This window comes from Thalassophryne amazonica, chromosome 16 (genome assembly GCF_902500255.1).
Source record: "Thalassophryne amazonica chromosome 16, fThaAma1.1, whole genome shotgun sequence".
Lineage (NCBI taxonomy): Eukaryota > Metazoa > Chordata > Actinopteri > Batrachoidiformes > Batrachoididae > Thalassophryne > Thalassophryne amazonica.
Genome location: NC_047118.1, coordinates 66,175,761 through 66,197,260, shown reverse-complemented (window position 1 = coordinate 66,197,260; position 21,500 = coordinate 66,175,761). Strand labels below are relative to the sequence as shown.

The following is a 21,500-nucleotide window of genomic DNA, read 5'->3' as shown; positions in this document are numbered from 1 at the left end:
ACTTTAGGGATTTTGAAGTCCAGGTGGAGGGTGCTACCTGAAGACAAGAGATTTTCACTTCACCTTTACACCAGCTGTGATAGCATCCTGCTGGTGCACTTCCTAATTTCTGTCAAAATGAGAGGAACAATGCAAGCAACAACTGGTTGGAGAACGCTGGTCATTTGATGGTATCTTTCCTCAGCCTGGACCACAAGTCTCGATGCAGAGCTATTTCCGGTGGGAGCAGGACAACGGGGCATGAAGGAGTACGTTTTCAATCACTTCCCTTTCTGAAATGGGTCATCTCCATTAACAAAAATTCTGACAAACACATTTCTCTTTTTTTTTATTAAAGTAAATACACGTTTCTTCCATACACATATAAAAATAAAAATCGGCAGCACCACAACAATTTTGGTTAAAATAAAATATAGTGCTAAAAAGTTTTATTCACTACATCAGAGCTTGGCATTACTTCTTAAACTGGCATTATTGTGATGTCAGATCATAAAACCAAACCCTAAAGGTGGCCTGTGTCAGCAAAATAACATACTACCAGGAAAAATTTAAAGAAACTAAACATCAGGGCCAGTTTCTTATATTCAATTTCTACATGTGTGGGCTGTAGTCAGTTTTCCACTATTATTTTGATTATTCTGTGTGCTGATTTGGCAGGTGGTAACTTGGGTTGGGTGGTCAGGTGGCTCGCTGTGATTGGTGATGAAACAGTGGACTTAGTAGAGGACCAAGCTGAGATGCTTGCACATCATTTAGGAGAGATTAATTCACCTGTTCCAGACTAATATGACCCCAATGAACAACTTGAGATATGTGCCAAAATCTCTATCCAGGACTAACAGCCCAAAATGCCCAAACCCTTTTTCATCCCAAGTGTTACTTCAAATACAGATGTATTTTCTAAACAGCAGCAGCTAGAGATTTTCCAAGGTGTTGAACATGTTGAAATGACCGGTACATTTTTGGGAGGGTCAAACAAAGTGTAAAATTTCTATTTTGATTTTTTTAAGAGAAATGGCTAAAATAAGTGGGTCAACGTATTACCACACATCCAAAGAAAATGAACATTTTCCAAATATGAAATTTTTATTTCAGTCCTACTGTTATCAATGTAAAAATACAAAACAACCTTGTATCTTTGGCAGACAGCAGTATCTAGAGGTCTTAATGTTTTAAAGATTATCAGGGAACATCCACAACAAAAAGTTTAAGATACTAAATATGTGGCGATTCCAGACTGTATGTAGGTCATTTGACCTAATGTTTTTTTTCTTTTCTTTTCGTAAAATAAAAAATTTTGAAATTTACACTCTTCTATGACCCTTCTAAACATGTACTGGTCATTCTGAGCATACCGAGTACCTTGGAAAACCTATAGCTGCTGCAGTTAGAAAATCCAGCTGTATTTGAAGTAACACTTGGGACGATGTGGTCATTTTTGGGCTGTTACATGCTTATCTCAGCAAGGTCCCAGACTAACTTTGTTCATGTAAATGTGGAACTGATGAGTAGGATTGAGAAAGGAGAGCCTGAAGACCATCAAACAGTTGCCCTATATAATGCTTTCAGTTGAGCAGGTACTTTCTTCCATAAACCTGGAAAGAAGCCTCTCTTCTCTTTCCAGATTCCTCTCGTGCTGCTGTTGTATATTGTCCAGGAAAGATCTCTGCTGGGCTGACCGATCACCCAGTGAGCTTGGCATCACCAGATGATGGCTTTCGATCTCGAAAGAATGTATAATTTCAGTTAGCAAAGAAAAAAAGGTTTATGTTTTTCTCTTTGTGGATCTCTGTCATGTACTATACCAAAGAATCATCCTGCTTCTATATTCAAATATGTTGTAACTTATCCACATGGCTTTTTGACTTCACAAAGCTCAAAACAGGAAAACAAAATTGAAATGAAAATATGTTTGTGTCTCAACTGTCCTAAAGGATATTAACTGTCATATTCTGCTGGAACTTTGTAATATTACCATTTCTAAAAAATAAAGCACTCCAAATAAATAAATATGCAATGACTTGAACATTATTTTTTTCAACAAGCTCTACAGGAAATTTCAATAACTCACTGGGGTCTTATTTTGCAGCATATTACTCTTTAAAAAAACTCACTTTTTGTCTGGAGCCTCCTCTCTATGGTTTAGTTTAGTTATTAAGATCCCCATTAGCCACTGAAAATCAGTAGCTATTCTTCCTGGGGTCTTTTAAAATTCATTACATTCATTTTTCAACACACACACACACTCCTTAAGTATGAAAGCCCATAGTTGACCTCTAAACTCATGAATTTCCACTTCCATTAAAATCAGATCTGAAATGTGAATAACATAATATACAAAAAAAAAGTAACAGTACAGCTCACTTGAAAAATGTACAAAAATATAAAATTATATATATATACACATAAACATGATCATAATTAGAAGTTCATAGTAACAGTATATAATAAAAAGTATACATTAGATCATTGTGTGAATAGAAATAGTTTTAACTTCTTCTGAAACAACTTTTTATTTGTTTCTGACACCAAAAAAGTAGGCAGTGCATTCCAGGCGACCATGGCACGATAAACAACAGTGCATTGCATTTGACCCGTTCTACACACAGGGAGCAAACCTCTTATGTTACTGCTTTGACGAGTTACATAATTATGAACATCAGAGAAAATGACAATTACTAAAAATAATTTCTGGACTTTTGGTTATAATAACATTCTAATAATGTTAACAAAAATATTTCAGTCTACATTTTACCTTCAGCCAGGCCAGTTCACTGTGCATTGATGTTACATTGGTTCTATATGGACAGCTCAACACAATTCGTGCGAATTTGTTCTGGGCAACTTTAACCTGTGCAAATTATATCAGTTGTATTTGACTAAACCACAGAAGCATAATCCATCTGGGAGAGCACTAATGATTGAACTAACTGTTGGTTAAATGCTGTGGAATGCATTTTCTGCAGTGTCTGATCATACCCATACTGCGATTCTTATTGTTACATGGGAAACAAGGTACCAGTCGATTCAGTAGATTCTCACAAATCCAACAAGACCAAGCATTCATGATATGCACACTCTTACGGCTATGAAATTGGGCTATTAGTAAAAAAAAAAGTAGAGAAGGGGGTGTTCACAATAATAGTAGTGTGGCATTCAGTCAGTGAGTTCGTCAATTTTGTGGAACAAACAGGTGTGACTCAGGTGTCTCCTATGTAAGGATGAAGCCAGCACCTGTTGAACATGCTTTCTCTTTGAAAGCCTGAGGAAAATGGACGTTCAAGACATTGTTCAGAAGAACAGCGTAGTTTGATTAAAACGTTTATTGGAGAGGGGAAAACATACGCAGGTGTAAAAAATTATAGGCTGTTCATCTGCAATGATCTCCATGCTTTAAAATGGACAAAAAACCAGACACGTGTGGAAGAAAACAGAAAACAACCATCAAAATGGACAGAAGAATAACCAGAATGGCAAAGGCTCACCCACTGATCAGCTCCAGGATGATCAAAGACAGTCTGGAGTTACCTGTAAGTGCTGTGACAGTTAGAAGACGCCTGTGTGAAGCTAATTTATTTGCAAGAATCCTCCGCAAAGTCCCTCTGTTAAATAAAAGACGTGCAGAAGAGGTTACAATTTGCCAAAGAACACATCAACTGGCCTAAAGAGAAATGGAGGAATATTTTGTGGACTGATGAGAGTAAAATTGTTCTTTTTGGGTCCAAGGGCCACAGACAGTTTGTGAGACGACCCCCAAACTCTGAATTCAAGCCACAGTTCACAGTGAAGACAGTGAAGCTTGGTGGTGCAAGCATCATGATATGGGCATGTTTCTCCTACTATGGTGTTGGGCCTATATATCGCATACCAGGTATCATGGATCAGTTTGGATATGTTAAAATACTTGAAGAGGTCATGTTGCCTTATGCTGAAGAGGACATGCCCTTGAAATGGGTGTTTCAACAAGACAATGACCGCAAGCACACTAGTAAACGAGCAAATTCTTGGTTCCAAACCAACAAAATTAATGCCTCGCAGATGTGAAGAAATCATGAAAAACTGTGATTATACAACTAAATACTAGTTTAGTGAGTCACAGGATTGCTAAAAAAGCAGTTTGAACATAATAGTTTTGAGTTTGTAGTGTCAGCAGCAGATGTTAGTATTATTGTGAACACCCCCTTTTCTACTTTTTTTTTTTACTAATAACCCAATTTCATAGCCTTAAGAGTGTGCATATCATGAATGCTTGGTCTTGCGGATTTGTGAGAATCTACTGAATCGACTGTACCTTGTTTCCCATGTAACAATAAGAATATACCCAAAACCTGGATTATCTTTGTAGTCGCATAGCACTATTATTCTGAACACTACTGTATATGAGAGTAGAAAATAACATGATGCACGAAAGTGAACGAGGATAAACAGTGTTGGTTAACTCGATGACAGACTGTGGTCATGCACTTTACTCCGCTAATAAACCTATGGGATAACTTAACATGAATCCCCAACATTAACTTGAACTAAAGCCACACATTTGGCTCAAAGTACGTCTCGTAAAAATAAAAAATAAAAAAAAGGAATGTTGAGTTAGCGTGATATTATCAGGACTTACCTCCAGGCTTTCCCGTGTCTCGGGTGAACTTTCCTCCGGTGGAAAACCAACTTCTACTCCAGTGTGCTCCTTGGAGAGCAGTTGACCTCCGATTATTACTCCATTAATTTATAATAAGTGAAGCTGGTTGGAGCTGCGCCGCTTCTGCTCGTTTTTAGCTGCTTGTACAAAGCGCTCGTTGCTTCCCAGCGGTTTTTAATTTGCTGTACTGACCTGCTGACTCCGGACACAAGTCTATGCTGCAAACTTACGACCGTCAAGCTTTTCCACTTATTTTAAATTCTTTTAAAACGTTGAGGAGTATTGGCTCTTGTAATGTCCAGCTGTTTTTTGCCGTCGCCATTTCCGCGAACACAGAGCAGGAACCGTCACGTGGTGATGTGACGTAACAGACATGCGCAATAAGGCTCCTCACAGGCAGACAATCTGACGTGCCGTTTACATGGAATGCGATTGGGTTAAAACAGGGTTACACCACCTCCTCTAACCCGATCGTAATTTCGATCGGATTGGGCTATTCTAATCAGATGGAGCTGTTTACATGGCGTGATTTTGAGCTGATTGTTCGGTCAGATTACTTTTGGTCCATGTAACCGCAGCTACTGTAAGCCTTTTAAATATTTATGAGATTTAGAGTGGTCCTGTTGTTGGTGAGTTCTTTATATGGTGCAAGGATTTTGATTTATCAGTAAATGTATCCAAGACTAAAGACATGGTTATTGAAATCATAGAACCCTAGTGTTGCGCATACTGTCTTTCAGGTGAAGGATGTTGAGGTTCTTTCTCATAAATATGTGGGTACTGTTATTGATGACACATTATGCTTTGATTCAAACACTGACGCTGTTTGTATTAAAAAAAAAATAATAATAATTCCAGCAGTGGCCCTTCTTTTTAAGGAAGATGAAGTCATTTAATGTGTGCAATATTTTTAATGACTTTATTTTGTCAGTGTTTTACAGAATCTGTTGTCACATTTGCATTGTGGCATTGTATGGTGGTCTTTCAGTATCTAGTAAGAACAGACTGCCAAAGCTGGTTAAAGTGGTGAATGAGGGGATCAGGATCCAGCAAGCAAAGCTGCTGTATGTTTATGGTCAATGTGTTACCAGTAAAGCGCAACACATATTTCACTATCCTCACTATCCATTTTTAAGGAGTTTAATCTTCTTCCTTCTGTTCATCATTTAGAATTACTGATCACAATAAAAACAAAGCCTGCCCGTGCATCTTTTATTCCTGTGTCCATTAAGATGTTTAAATTGTCAGGTTAATTTTTACTTCTTTTACTTGTATCCTTGCATAGCAGTTTAATTTTAGATTGTGTTTTATTTATTTATTCTTATTTATTATATTTGTTGCCATTGTACAGCACTTGAGATATGGTGCTGTGTAATGTTGAGTTCTAATTCAGCATGGTAGCTACCACTATACATTTGTCTTGTATTATTTACTCATTCTGAAAATTTGACTGAATAGATTGTGTTGGAAGGGTGTAGAATATAGTAATTTTTGTGGGATAAACCTGGTTAAATTGGCAGTTTGTGGGAAAAGCTCATATATTGTATTTACTTAGTTGTCAGTTCTATGGGCAGTTTCAGAAGGGCAAATGGAGGCGTCAAATACACAGACAGCACTTTGGTACTTCTCATATTGTGACAGCGTGACATCATGTTAGGCTTTTGTGCAGTGTCTTCAGCTCTGACCTCCACCAGACAAAGGCAAAAACATACAGTTGCATGCTTACGGAACAGCTGATTGCACTTGTTGCGTCTCATAGAAAATGAAATTTGGTGCGAATATTGTATATTAAGGAATAGGGATGGGAATTGAGATTTTATCGATTTCCTGATCATTCAGTTTTTGTAGTTGGGCACAGATTATTGGCGTCAATAAAACAGGTTTCCTTGTTGCTTGATACAGAGTTTGGTGTCATGCCTGACGTCATGGCACATTTTTTTTTTGTATCACTGATCTATCAGAAAACCCTGGTATCAGTGATAAAAGAAATTGATGCCTGAGGCATATGATTCCAGTGGGTTGAGAAATTTGGAACTGCTTCTTAATTCCATCCCTATGAAGGAGTGTAACACAGCAAAGAACTCTAAGTGTAAAATCTTTAAAATTACTTTACCATCATTACTGTGTACAGTAATTAATGTTATTATTGTAGTGTATTTTAAACACCTTTAACACTTTATTTCTTCAAATTCTAAAACATTTCTGTGCCTCTGCGGATAGATAGGAAAATGTCAAATTTTACATTAATAGCAGGATGTGGTAAAATCACAAGTCAGAATTTCAATACATCCACTTGGGAAATGATTCACAATATTAATATCAGCATTTTGGCATCAAAATTAATCCTATATCTTGAAAATAACCCCCCACCCCTTGAATGTAACACAGTATGGTCTATTTTAAATTATCTGGCTATTCCGCTATGTGTAAAGTTTGTCCATGCTCTTCAAAAACTTTATAAACACAATTCTTTCACAAAGGTTTTATTTCAGTAACACTGTGTGAATAACTTAGGAGGAGGCCATGCTCTTCAAAAACTTTAAAAACATAAACCATTGTCAAAGGTTTTAGCAAATTCTTTAGCCTGAGATCTTGTTTTTGGCATGGCCATGACACTTGATTTACTACAACTTGCCATGCTGTGACTTGAAATTACATGTGTAATTGCATGATCACTGTAATAATATCAGTACTCATGTAGGTTTTGTGACTTCTCTAAAACAAGTGCTACTAAGTCAGGAGCATTATATATCATAAACGTGAATGTTGTGTTCAATGCAGGGTTCATCAAAACTAATTATGAAGTCAAAACAATTACATTCTAATATTTTGAAAGCTGTTACAATTACAGTATATATTGCAGTTTGTTTGTTTTTTGCATGGGGTGGGGTTTTTTTGTCATGGTAGACACCCACTTCCTATATGAAATATCTCCCAAATTACACAATCTCTGAAGTGGATGTAAGCATATTTGAAAAAAAAAAATATTTTCTACCATTACCACCTCCTGCTAACATTAATCATTTCAGATGATTTATTACTAGTGAACCTGGCTTTAATATTTAATTGGCATGTAGGTGTTGCATCACACTCTAAGTACTTTTGATCTGCTTACTGTGTCATTGTTTTATCATGTTAGTAAAGATTGTTTAACTTATGTTTGGTTGCTTTCCCTCTCCCTCCCAGGCGGTTAGGAGTGGAGCTTGGCAAAGTGCAGGTGTACCAGGAAGCTAACAGAGGTAAGGTAGCTCCTAACCAGGAATGATGTGTACATAAATAAATGTTAACCTGCTCGTGTGTGTCTTTAAAAGTCAGACTCTTCACTTATTCAGATCTAAGGCACAGCACAGGGTCAGTGCTTCACTCAAAACCATGATTTTGTCATTTATGATTTTTCCTCCTAAGGCAGGGGTGGTGGCCAAGTGGTTAATGCGCTTGGTTTCAGTGCAGAAGGTTCCGGGTTCAAATCCCACCCCTGCCACATTTCTCCATGTAATGTGGAGTTGCGTCTGGAAGGGCATCCGGTGTAAAACCTGTGCAGAACAACATGCAGATCCACCTTGGATTTGCTGTTGCGACAAAGCTGACAGGCCTTGCAAGCTTTCTTTTTAGACAGTAATGTTTTCACATCCCGTTTGTTTCCATAGAAACACGGGTACAGATCCAGGAGTCTGTGCGAGGCAAAGATGTCTTTGTGATCCAGACGGTGTCCAAGTATGAAGGAACACACACAGAATAAAACATTTTAAAACAAACACTTGCTCATCTCACACATTATTAATACTTTCTCTTCTGTTTCTTCCCCTCCTCTTCTTCTGCTCCTCCTGGTTTGTACACTCTTATCAGAGATGTGAACACCACCATCATGGAGATGCTCATCATGGTTTATGCATGCAGGACGTCTTGTGCCAAAAGTATCACAGGCGTCCTCCCATATTTTCCCTACAGCAAGCAGTGTAAGATGAGGAAGAGAGGCTCCATAGTCTCCAAGCTCATCGCCTCTATGATGTGTAAAGCCGGTAAGTGGAAAATGACACAAAAACCTGCCGTATGGAGCATTTTAACATGTTTACTTTCACTGACACCCCCCCACACACACACAAACACACACAGAGTTTATAATTTGTCCGTGTCCATGTTTAACCAGCTATCTTTGTCCTACTTTTTTGTTTTTAGTTTTGCTAATGTTTACATTTTTAGAACAGCTACACTCAGAAGACAGAAATTAGTTTCAAATTAACTTTGGAACTGTTTTAACAGTTAGTCGGCATTAAGGAGAAAGTTTGTTCTTGTGTAATCTCTAACTTAAAAAAATAAAGTAAAATGTCATGGACTCTTTCAAAACTAACATACAGCTCCAGATCTGGTGAACTGCTCCATGCTGTGTGATGACAGAATACCTTTGAAAACAGCATGTATCACAACTTTGAAGTGCCCTGTCAGTTATTTCTGGCATTTGATGAATACCTTTTCTTGTGACATGACATGTCATGTGTCTAGATACACAGTCCATTACTGGAGACAGAGGTAACTTCTACATAAGCCCTGAGACACATTGGTGCTGGTGTTTATCCCCAGATACCGTAGCATGTTATCCTTCTGTGCAGAAGGTCACTGGTTTAAGTCCCAGCAGGGACTCACACCCAATGCCCACCCAAACAACAGTAGAATGGGTACCTGTCTAATAGTTGGGAAAGGTATAAGGTGGTGAGGAAAGGAACTGACCACTTTTTGTCTCATCATGCTGTGGCCCTGCACATGCTCCAACTAGCATACCCTCGTAGCACAGTAAAAAAGCGTATGGGGCTCACCCTTTTCCGTAGCACGATGTGAATAAGACTGTGTAACTTCACCTGGATGGAACACCACTCCATCACAGCTTACCTCCCCAGCTAAGGCTGGTACCTGATTACAGCTGAGTGCACTGGGACAATGCAAACGAATACAACCCCTGGCAAAAATTATGGAATCACCGGCCTTGGAGGATGTTCATTCAGTTGTTTAATTTTGTAGAGAAAAAGCAGATCACAGACATGACACAAAACTAAAGTCATTTCAAATGGCAACTTTCTGGCTTTAAGAAACACTATAAGAAATCAGGAAAAAAAAAATTGTGGCAGTCAGTAACGGTGACTTTTTTAGACCAAGCAAAGGGAAAAAAATATGGAATCACTCAATTCTGAGGAAAAAATTATGGAATCATGAAAAACAAAAGAACGCTGCAACACATCACTAGTATTTTGTTGCACCACCTCTGGCTTTTATAACAGCTTGCAGTCTCTGAGGCATGGACTTAATGAGTGACAAACAATACTCTTCATCAATCTGGCTCCAACTTTCTCTGATTGCTGTTGCCAGATCAGCTTTGCAGGTTGGAGCCTTGTCATGGACCATTTTCTTCAACTTCCACCAAAGATTTTCAATTGGATTAAGATCCGGACTATTTGCAGGCCATGACATTGACCCTATGTGTCTTTTTTCAAGGAATGTTTTCACAGTTTTTGCTCTATGGCAAGATGCATTATCATCTTGAAAAACGATTTCATCATCCCCAAACATCCTTTTAATTGATGGGATAAGAAAAGTGTCCAAAATATCAATGTAAACTTGTGCATTTATTGATGATGTAATGACAGCCATCTCCCCAGTGCCTTTACCTGACATGCAGCCCCATATCATCAATGACTGTGGAAATTTACATGTTCTCTTCAGGCAGTCATCTTTATAAATCTCATTGGAACTGCACCAAACAAAGGTTCCAGCATCATCACCTTGCCCAATGCAGATTTGAGATTCATCACTGAATATGACTTTCATCCAGTCATCCACAGTCCACGATTGCTTTTCCTTAGTCCATTGTAACCTTGTTTTTTTCTGTTTAGGTGTTAATGATGGCTTTCGTTTAGCTTTTCTGTATGTAAATCCCATTTCCTTTAGGCGGTTTCTTACAGTTCGGTCATAGACGTTGACTCCAGTTTCCTCCCATTCGTTCCTCATTTGTTGTGCATTTTCGATTTTTGAGACATATTGCTTTAAGTTTTCTGTCTTAACGCTTTGATGTCTTCCTTGGTCTACCAGTATGTTTGCCTTTAAAAACCTTCCCATGTTGTTTGTATTTGGTCCAGAGTTTAGACATAGCTGACTGTGAACAACCAACATCTTTTGCAACATTGCGTGATGATTTACCCTCTTTTAAGAGTTTGATAATCCTCTCCTTTGTTTCAATTGACATCTCTCGTGTTGGAGCCATGAGTCATGTCAGTCCACTTGGTGCAACAGCTCTCCAAGGTGTGATCACTCCTTTTTAGATGCAGACTAACGAGCAGATCTGATTTGATGCAGGTGTTAGTTTTGGGGATGAAAATTTACAGGGTGATTCCATAATTTTTTCCTCAGAATTGAGTGAGTCCATATTTTTTTCCCCTCTGCTTGGTCTAAAAAAGTAACTGTTACTGACTGCCACAATTATTTTTCCTGATTTCTTATAGTGTTTCTTAAAGCCAGAAAGTTGCCATTTGAAATGACTTTAGTTTTGTGTCATGTCTGTGATCTGCTTTTTTTCTACAAAATTAAACATCTGAATAAACATCCTCCGAGCCCGGTGATTCCATAATTTTTGCCAGGGTTTGTAGTCTTGGCCAAGGACACAGACCGTTGAATAGAACCCAGGTCTACATATTGGTAACCCAACTCGCATTCACTGAGCTACCTGTTCTTTAGTCTGAGACAAAGGTCAGAAATTTGTAATATATACAACATGGTACAATTCAAAGCTTATTATTTCAATATTAAATTGTTTGTCCATCATACATGTAAAATTTCAGCTGTTTCTGTGAGTACACCTTTTAAAATGCAAACATAAACTGTCAAACTCATTGTTGTAGGCCTTACCCACCTGATCACCATGGATCTCCATCAGAAGGAGATTCAGGGATTCTTCAACATCCCAGTGGACAATCTGAGAGCATCGCCCTTCCTGCTGCAGTACATACAGGAAGAGGTAAGAAAAAGAAAACACATACAAAGTAGCTCGTGCTAAAGAATCTCTACATTTGTTTGCATACTCACTGCTTCTAAAACTCTGAACATGACCTTTTGTTTGGTGTAGTTTTTCCTTGTACGGTTCATCCGGAAGTATTCACAGCGTTTCACTTTTTCCACATTTTGTTATATCACAGCCTTATTTCAAAATGGATGAAATAATTTTTTTCCCTCAACATTCTAAACACAGTACCCCATAATGACAATGTGATGATGATGATGATTATTTATTTTTTTTTTTTAAGATGTTTGCAAGTTTAAAAAAATAAGAAAACTAAGAAATCGCACATATGTAAGTATTCACAGCCTTTGCCATGAAGCTCAAAATTGAGTTCAGGTGCATCCTGTTTCCACTGATCATTCTTGAGATATTTCTTCAGCTTAATTGGAGTCCACCTAGAGTAAATTAGTTGATTGGACATGGTTTGGAAAGGCACACACCTGTCTACATGTAAGGTCCCACAGTTGACAGTGCATGTCAGAGCACAAACCAAGCATGAAGTCAAATGAATTGTCTGAGCCACAAATCTGGAGAAGAGTACAGAAACATTTCTGCTGCTTTGAAGGTCCCATTGAGTATAGTGGCCGTCACTGTCCATAAGTGCAAGAAGTTCAGATCCACTAGGACTCTTCCTAGAGCTGGCTACCTGTCTAAACCAAGTGATTGGGAGAGAAGGGCCTTAGTCAGAGAGGTGATCAAGAACCTGATGGTCAAATAAATGGTAAATGGACTGCATTTATATAGCGCTTTTCCATCTGCATCAGACGCTCAAAGTGCTTTACACATCAGTGCCTCACATTCACCCCAATGTCAGGCTGCTGCCATGCAAGGTACCCACTACACACCAGGAGCAACTAGGGGATAAAGGACCTTGCCCAAGGGTCCTTAGTGATTTTCTGGTCAGGCTGGGATTTGAACTGAGGATCCTCTGTTCTCAGGCCCAGCGCTTAGACCATCACCTCCCCTGGTCACTCTGTTAGAGCTCCAGTGTTCCTCTGTGGAGAGAGGAGAACCTTCCAGAATGACAACCATCACTGCAGCAATCCACAAATCAGGCCTGTATGGTAGAGTGGCCAGATGGAAGCCACTCCTTAGCAAAAGGCACATGGCAGCCTGCCTGGAGTTTGCCAAAAGACACCTGAAGGACTCTCAGACCATGAGAAATAAAATTCTCTGGTCTGGTATTTGGTGGAAACCATGCACCATCCCTACAGTGAAAGATGGTGGTGGCAGCATCATGCTGTGAGGATGTTTTTCAGTGGCAGGAACTGGGAGACTAGTCAGGATTGAGCATAGTGTTACATATATGAAAGCTGGAGGGCAGAGTCATGGCTGGCCGTGTTTCAAGGAGCATGCACCACATTACCGCAGCGTGCAAAAAGCGATGTTTGAATTGACCACTTACTGCACAGTTCATTGCTACAAGTGACACGGTGTGATCGCGCTGTCGTGTTTTCAGACAGATTTTACTTGGATTGGATTTTATTTAAATGCATGTACTATGCATTCACTCTCTTTAATCCCACCTCAACTCCAGAGTGTGCTTCGAGGATTATTATTATTTTGTGCCAAGCTGGAAATTTCATGTCATTAGGATCTCGGGACAATGACATCACAAGAATTTCTTAATGGATTTGTTTATATTGCATGATATACCGTGCTGTGTTTAGTGATAATCGAGTCGCGAGTATGTTTCCACATCAGTGTTAAGACCACGTGCTATGATCATGAAGCCCTGCAATTTCTGCCAGGAAGGTAAGAAACTGAACTCTTTTAATTCCAATTTAATTAATAATATTATTTAATTAAAAAGCAAACCAAAAACTGGTAGGTACAGCATTTACGGTCCGTGTAAGCCCGTGGTGTTTTTAATGCATCAAATGCAAACATAACAGGTACTGTACATATGTTGAAATAGCTGCACGCATAACATTGAAAAGTAAAAGAACATAAGGGGCTTATTGTGTATTATTTACATATAATAAAAGAAACAAAATATAGGGCAACCAAACATTTGAAGCATTATTGGATTATTCTTCTTCTTTCGGCTGTTCCCATTCAGCCGCGATCACACCGCATGTGATGTGATCGTCGGCGGCAACAGGTTGCCATGTAATCCCTATGGAAGGACGCATTGTGGCACCACAAAAGTTCAAGCCACGCGACGCGATGGGCGCGAATGAAGCGGTTTTATTTCAATCAAAACACAGGATGATCAAAATGTTGAGTTATTATATTTTTGCTTCTACATTGCTGTCAGTTCACCCTCACCAACATTAATGCTTTCAACAGGAGCATTATAAACATGTTACAATAATCAGCATAGTTTTACTGTTCACACACTGTACAACCTTCTGCTCTGCTCTTCGGCTGGAGTGATAAATTACACTTTGTTCCCAAAACAAACCACGCTTCAAAAAATAGAACACTGAATGCAACGTAATGCAAAACAACATTAAAGCTGGAATTGATTACATCAAATAAACAATATCTCTCTAAATTTAACAGTTACAAACACTTTTAAAACATTAGTATCAATTACATGTAAAACCCCTATTTCTCAATTTCTCAAGTTGTGGGGGTGTGGAGGAGGAGGAGGGAGATGAGCATTTAGAGCTTCCCTCAGCAGCTGTGTGTATACACGCTCCTCCTCCAACACCCCAGACCAGGAACAGAATACCACAACTGCTACAACAAACAAGCAAAATAACCCAACTCTTCTCAAATAAAAACCCAAAAAACATCCACAGGTCCAAAGAAGACCTGTGTTACATTACACACAACATATTATACACACATGTACTCGACGCGTAGACCTCAACGGAACTATTAATTACAGTGAACTGATAGGAGACTTTTTTTTTTTTTCTTTCGCCAACCTTCTGTCAGGCTGTTTGGGGCCCGGAGGTCAAGAACCGGGTATGCAATCACAGTCTCACAATCAGTTTTAATAGTCCCCAGAGAATCTACCACAACCACTGCTCCCTTCTGTCTGTTATGTGCCATCAAAAAAATAGTGGATCAGTCAATCAACAATTTTTCAATCTTTTAGCAGTATTTAATAACTGATTCATAGCAATGTTTTAGAACCCAAAGCCTTCATTGCTTACACGAGCCTGTTTCCGGACAATGAATACCCGCTGGAACTTATTGATCTAATTGGTCAGTTCCACAGTAGCTCATTCATGATTACTGAGACAAGATTGGCCAAATACTGCAATGTTTAATTGAAGCAGTCAGTCTGAATTCTTTTTCTTTTTCCCCAGACAGAAAAGAATCACCTCACACAATTTCAAACCAGCAACACACAAAAAATATGTCACACAACAATACCCCAATCATTAATCACTCTACTGAAATATAATCTTGATCAGCTTTACCTAAAATCTGTTAAGTAGGCGAAACTAACCAACTTTTACACCTTATCCAGTGTACAAAAATCAACCATATTTTAACTACTTCATCCCAGTTATATGATCATTCAATATGGACGGTAGGAAGACGATAGTATTTATTGTCTTTGAGTTATCATCTTAACAAGCTGAAAAGTTTTATTTCATCAACAGATCTATTTCAGAATTCTCCCTCAAATACTCTGTCTTTTACCCTGGGCACCAACTCACACTCATATACATGTACAAAATTGATTAATGTGCACTTATTTCTCAGTATCTTAATTCCACACTTTAAAGTGTTGGAGCGTCAGCAGTAGGGATGGGTATTGATAAGGTTTTATCGATATCGATGCCATTATCGATTCTGCTTATCGATCCGATTCCTTATCGATTCCCTTAACGATACCTCGTGAATTTTGTACTAAAAGTAGGCTTTACAGGTTTTCTTTGTATTTCCTTGAGTCTTAAAGTAAATAAATATGAAATTAGTCACTGTATCCTTGATCTCTGGACATAAATAAAAATAAACAAAACTGTGTTTTGCTTTGAAGTTATTAATTCAGACTGAATTCTATCGTTCTAGCTTGACTTGTCAGAGAGCCGCGCAACATTTGGAGCTGTGTGAACAGAACGGAGGATGATTCTCGTTTCTTTCTCGCAACAAGACAGGAGTCCCAGTTAGTAACTTTAATCTGCACAAAAGTGAATCACAACTCCCACCCCACCCCCCAACACCACCTGCACGAAAATGTTTGAATTCTAGAAGCTCTGAAATGCAATCTGGGACTATTCCAGACAATAAACTGGAGTGAGTGCGGCATCCATTTAGGTGAGAAAAAAAATACAACTTTCCTTATTCAGATTCATTCCAGTAGTATTCTGCTCTTACTAGGATGCAGCAGTTTTCTAGCTTTGCAGATAGTTCGTGAGGAAATCACTGAAGAAATTAACAAACTGAAAATATGGTTTGACCGAAACAAACTGTCATTAAACTTAAATAAGACAGGGATGAAATGGAGGTGTGAGAGTCACTAGGTGTTCACAGGAAACACTTATTTCTGTATGTATTTATTTATTTATGTTAGTTGCTATTTATATATTTTCTGTTGTGTTTTTATTCAGGTTCTTTTTGTCTCTTTCTCTAAAATTGTATATAATAATCATTAGATTATTAATATATTATCAAAAATAAATTTAAGGATTACAATTTGAAAACAAATGCACCCGAACGTGATGACAGCTGCAATTGCTAAATGCTAACTTTTAACATTGAAAATGCCATAGACATGCTAACGCGTTAGCATCGCTCCCGTTTTTGTTATAAAATACATCTATCAACTGTTTCAGAAGACCATAACAGGTGGGTTTAACATAGAAAAGGTAAATAATACTCACAGACGTATGCTCTTTAGGAAAAGGTAAATAATACTCACAGACGTATGCTCTTTAGGGTTTTAGCGGGGGGAAATTAAGTGAAAGAAATAAACGAAGCAATCGACCGAAGCATTGCTTCAATCTGCGAACCACGCTTCGATTGGTTCAAAGCAAAGCCGCGCTGCAGAAAAGTTGATTAAGGACCCGCTGCAGGGTCTGTAATCAAAGTAGAGAAATGATCATTTTCCTGACAAACACCCGCCAAAACAACAGCCACTCTGAAGGACCGATAACAGAATCGTTAAGCACAAAGCTTATTGATGTCAGTGGATCGAATCATTTCTTAACGATACCCAAAAGGAACCGGTTCTCGATACCCATCCCTAGTCAGCAGCTGTGACCTTGACAGTTTTATCTAAAACAATTCACAATAATTACACACAATCTCTCTATATAGCGACAACAGAATAAAAGTAAGGAAAAATCGACAAGTATAATCTGCTAGAAAAGAAAGAACTGCAACCTTATGTGTACATAAACAAAATTCATGTTGAAAATGAAGAACTCCTTATCTTTGCGAGTGTGTACATTCACACGCAAAGTGTCCATTCTTCCCACACTTCCAACATGTCAATTTCCTCTTCATCTCACGCTTACGGGCTTTGACTCTGGCCGCTCTGCGGTGCTGATCTTTACCCTTTCCTGCAAAATACACTTCTTCCTCACACATCATTATGACTGCTCCGGCAGGTTTAAAAACTGCTGTGACTGGTGCAAAAGCATGGTCTGGTGTATTTTTGACTCCACATCTCTCTTGCCTTTTTGTAAAATCACTGGTGTTCTCTTTTATAGTATCAAATGACTTTGTTATGGAGTTCAACTGTAATTTCCCCGAGAAGTTAACTGTCTCTCGCCACATTTTTAAGTGTTCGGGTGATGCTGGATCTTTTGTCTCCATGTACCTAACATCATTTGACTGTGTGTCATGTTGGCTGTGAGAACAACAGTTGTTACCCATTTTAGCTGTTCGTGGGGTTATCTCATAGGGAGATCTAAATGAACAGGCTGCTGTTCTTTTTTTCACTGTTTGGTCACCGATCAGTCTGAAAAGTGTCACCACTTCGACCTCTGAGAGGTGGGTGACCTTGTTTATGGCTTCTTTTCAGACTCGTAGGGTCACAAACAGGTGTGGTGCGTATAGAACGCTTACAACCTACTTCACAGACAGGGCTTCGTTTCTGCCAGTGGGTTAAAACTGGTGACAGGCCCCCTGCGATTCAGTTGCGCACCTCCTCAGTCATAAAAACACACAAAGACATTCACACTGCCGCGCTTCAGCTGTAATCACGTTTTAGCTCCGCTGTTATCATGCTTTCTGCTCCAACCGGTTTTTATATCAGAATTTATATAATATATTTATATAATATATCAGAATTTTACAGCTCACCCACCGAAGGTTTCACCGACCTAACACTGTACAGTTTTTTACGCGCTGTTCCGGACCCAAAAGTGGTCTTTTAGTTGTCTCTTGCTTTATTAATTGCCAATTGTAATCGCTGCCGGTTCAATCTGGAGCCAACAGCCACATCAGGTTGACACAGCGGGAAATGCAGCGCAAGCATGCGGCTCCGTAACAGATGGTCTTTAACCGCTGCGCCACCTGACTTTTTCTCTCTGAGAGTAAAATTTTACGCTTTACAGCCAGGCTTATGCCTCACACCTTACAGTGTTTAAACCAAGAGACAAACCAAGAAAGCCATTATGGGTTTTTTTTTTTTTTTTTATCCTCGCGGTGGTCCCGGCCACACGCTCACACGTGCACGTAAAGAAATTCAGTTCTCACCCGTGATCAGACTTTACCGCTGAATTTGAATGCCTTCACCCCGGTAAGTGTCGACCCGTTAGGGAGGAGACCGGTTTGCAGGAACTGGTTCCTGCGCCGCGGCCGTGGACTTCCACAGGCGTTCTCCGTCACGGGCCGACGAGTTTCCGGTCTATTGGCACCCGGCGTTCGAAGGACCAAGATGTCAGAGTTGTTCGGAGTTGGACCCAGTTTACACACACACAGAAAATGATCACGCAAGAGACACTGCATTTCTTTTCCTGATCAGGAGAGGACAAACGAGAAGCTCCTTCAGAAAGAACTGTCGTCTGCTCTGAAGGCCCTGCCTATTTGCTTCTCATTTTTATTGAATATAGTTACATACAGCATATAGGAGCGACAGTATCACAAAACAATGGAAAGACACAAAGTCTGGTCTCACATTGATATGAAAACCGTGATGGCTTTGAGCCCTCAGTCTCCTAAGCTTCCCATAATAATGTCCAGCCCTGAACCGGTGTTCCGGTTACAATGCTCTTTCCTCAAGGTTAAACTGTTAATTAAAGGTACTCATCTGCGCTTAGCAAAAACATGACCCTAGCAAAACAGTCTGCATATTCTAGCAAAACAGTCTGCACATTGACTAAGCCAGAGATCATCTGCTCACTTTGTCGTGTGGCAGTTTTAATGATCACTTGAACAGTGATTGCTTTGACAATGAGTGATTATTAAAAGGAATAATAGTACATGAACTCTCACACATGCATACATGTATATATGAAAAATAGAGAACGGAATCAAAGACACAATCACAAAGTACATCAAAGTAAAGACATTAATATTTGATAATATATATTGACAATATAGAGAAAACCCTGTCAACAATGTAACTCCTTCTGGACTTCTATACTTCTACATCAGTATTCTCAGAGCAAACATTGCATCTGTAGTGCACTTTCTCGGCATGAAACCATATTGCTGCTCACAGATCTTAACCTGTTTTCTCAGCCTAACTTTTGCTACTCTTTCCCATAACTTCATGCTGTGGCTGATCAAATACCTCTGTAGTTACTGCAGCTCTGCACATCACCCTTGTTCTTAAAAATAGGAACCAGCACACTTTGTCTCCACTCCTCAGGCATCCTCTCCCTTTCCAAGATTTTATTAAATAATCTGGTTATAAACTCCACTGCCATCTCTCCTAGACATTTCCATGCCTTCACTGGAATGGTATCTGGACCAACTGCCTTTCTGCTCTTCATAGCTGCCCTCACTTCATGCGTACTAATCTCTTGTACTTCCTGATTTACTCTCGCCACATCATCCAGCCTTTTCTCTGGCATTTTCTTCATTCACCAGCTCTTTAATATTTCATCCATCTTCTCAACACACGCTCCTTGCTTGTCAGCACATTACCATCTGCATCTTTTATCACTCTGAACTGCTGCTCCCCCTTTCCAGCTTTGTCTGTCCAGTTGGTGCAAGTCCTTTTCTCCTTCCTTACTATTCAACTTCTTGTACAGATATATGCCTTTTCCTTAGCTTTTGCCACTTCTCTTTTCGCCTTATGCCACATCTCCTTGTACTCTTGTTTACTTTCTTCATATCTCTGACTATCCAAAAACGTTTTTGCCAAGATCTTTCTTCTTATGCTTTCCTAGACATCTTCGTTCCACCACCAAGTCTCCTGGTCTTCCTTCCGCTGTTCAGATGTTACACCCAGTACCTTCCTAGCTGTTTCCCTCACCACATCTGTAGTACTTTTCCAGTTGTCCAAAATTGCTTCCTCTCCATCCAGTGCCTGTCTCACCTGCACACTGAAATTCCTTTTTCAGCTTCCACCATCTGATCCTTTGTTGAACTCTCTGTCTTCTTCTTTACCTCTAAAGTCATCCTACAAACCACCATCCTATGCTCCCATGCTACACTCTCTCCTGTCACCACCTTATAGTCTCCAAATTTATTTTATCTTGCATCTCCTACAAAGAATGTAGTCCACTTGTGTGCACCTTCCTCCATTCTTATGTCACCCTGTGGTCCTCCCTTTTCTTAAAGTAGGTTATTCAACACAGTCATTTCCATCCTTTTGACAAAATCAACTACCATCTGTCCTTCCACATTCCTGTCCTTGATACCAAATGTACTCAGACTTCCTGGATCAAAACCTGCACCAGCGTGCTCTTGACCTCAGACTGGAGTGACAGTTCATCTTTCAGCAGGACAATGACCCTAAGCACACAGCCAAGATATCAAAGGAGTGGCTTCAGGACAACTCTGTGAATGTCCTTGAGTCAGAGCCTAGACCTGAATCCGGTTGAACATCTCTGGAGAGATCTGAAAAAGCTGTGCATGACACTCCCCATCCAACCACCTTGAGAGGTGCTGCAAAGAGGAATGGACAAAATTGCCCAAAGATAGGTGCACCAAGCTTGTGGCATTATATTCAAAAAGACTTGGCTGTAATTGCTACCAGAGAAGCATCAACAAAGTATTGAGCAAATGGTGTGAATACTTATGTACATGTGGTTTCTTTGTTTTTATTTTTAATAAATTTACAAAAATTTCAAAACAACTTATTTATGTTGTCATTATGGGGTATTGTGAGTAGAATGTTTGCAAAAATAATAATTTACTCCATTTTGAAATAAGGCTGTCACGTAACAAAATGTGTAAAAAGTGAACTGCCATGAATACTTTCTAGATGCACTGCATTCATTAAGTCCCACAACAACAGCTGGCATAATATCTGTTCAAGGCTCTGCGCGTCGCCCCAGAGGTCACTTGGTATGCCGGTGTCGCTGACTGAATCTTCCGCCCCTTAAAATCTGTCCCCCTTTTGCATCTGCAAATGCATCATTTCGGACCACAGCAGCACATCTGAGACATTGTCTCTTCACCCAAAGCAGGCAAATGGATTATTAACCATCAGATGATAAAGGTAAAACCTCTTAAATCATTCTAAATTCAGTTTTAAGCATAAACGAGGCGAAATTCCGTAACGCTTTGAAATGTCTGACGCGCAGTGAACGTATCAGCTAGCAGCTCGTTTAGTCGCGGCGCTCTGATCGCTTCCGCCACCTTTTATGATGAAATAATGCTGATAATGCTGAATTTATGTGGAAATGATTGTTGTACAAAATCTTCAGATATCTGTTTCTGAGATAGATGATGACTGGAGTGCAGTTTGAAGCAGAAACGAGGCGTTAATCCATGAACCACGTCACCGGGGGG

At 39.4% G+C, this 21,500-nt stretch overlaps 1 protein-coding gene and 1 long non-coding RNA gene across 3 annotated transcripts in view; one reads left to right on the top strand and one right to left on the bottom strand.

Annotated features, from left to right (window-relative positions):
• LOC117527417 (phosphoribosyl pyrophosphate synthase-associated protein 2) overlaps nt 1-21,500 on the top strand; it is a 44,260-nt gene that overhangs the window by 4,893 nt on the left and 17,867 nt on the right. For both annotated transcript variants that reach the window (XM_034189746.1, XM_034189745.1), the window contains exons 3-6: nt 7,823-7,875; nt 8,284-8,350; nt 8,483-8,655; nt 11,521-11,636. In XM_034189746.1, coding sequence (XP_034045637.1) covers nt 7,823-7,875; nt 8,284-8,350; nt 8,483-8,655; nt 11,521-11,636 — 409 coding nt within the window. The remainder of the gene's footprint in view (nt 1-7,822; nt 7,876-8,283; nt 8,351-8,482; nt 8,656-11,520; nt 11,637-21,500) is intronic.
• LOC117527420 lies at nt 1,304-20,048 on the bottom strand. Its single transcript, XR_004565527.1, has 3 exons — nt 19,555-20,048; nt 12,632-12,637; nt 1,304-1,314 (listed from the first exon to the last, which is right to left on the bottom strand). It is a non-coding gene; the product is annotated as an uncharacterized LOC117527420 (long non-coding RNA).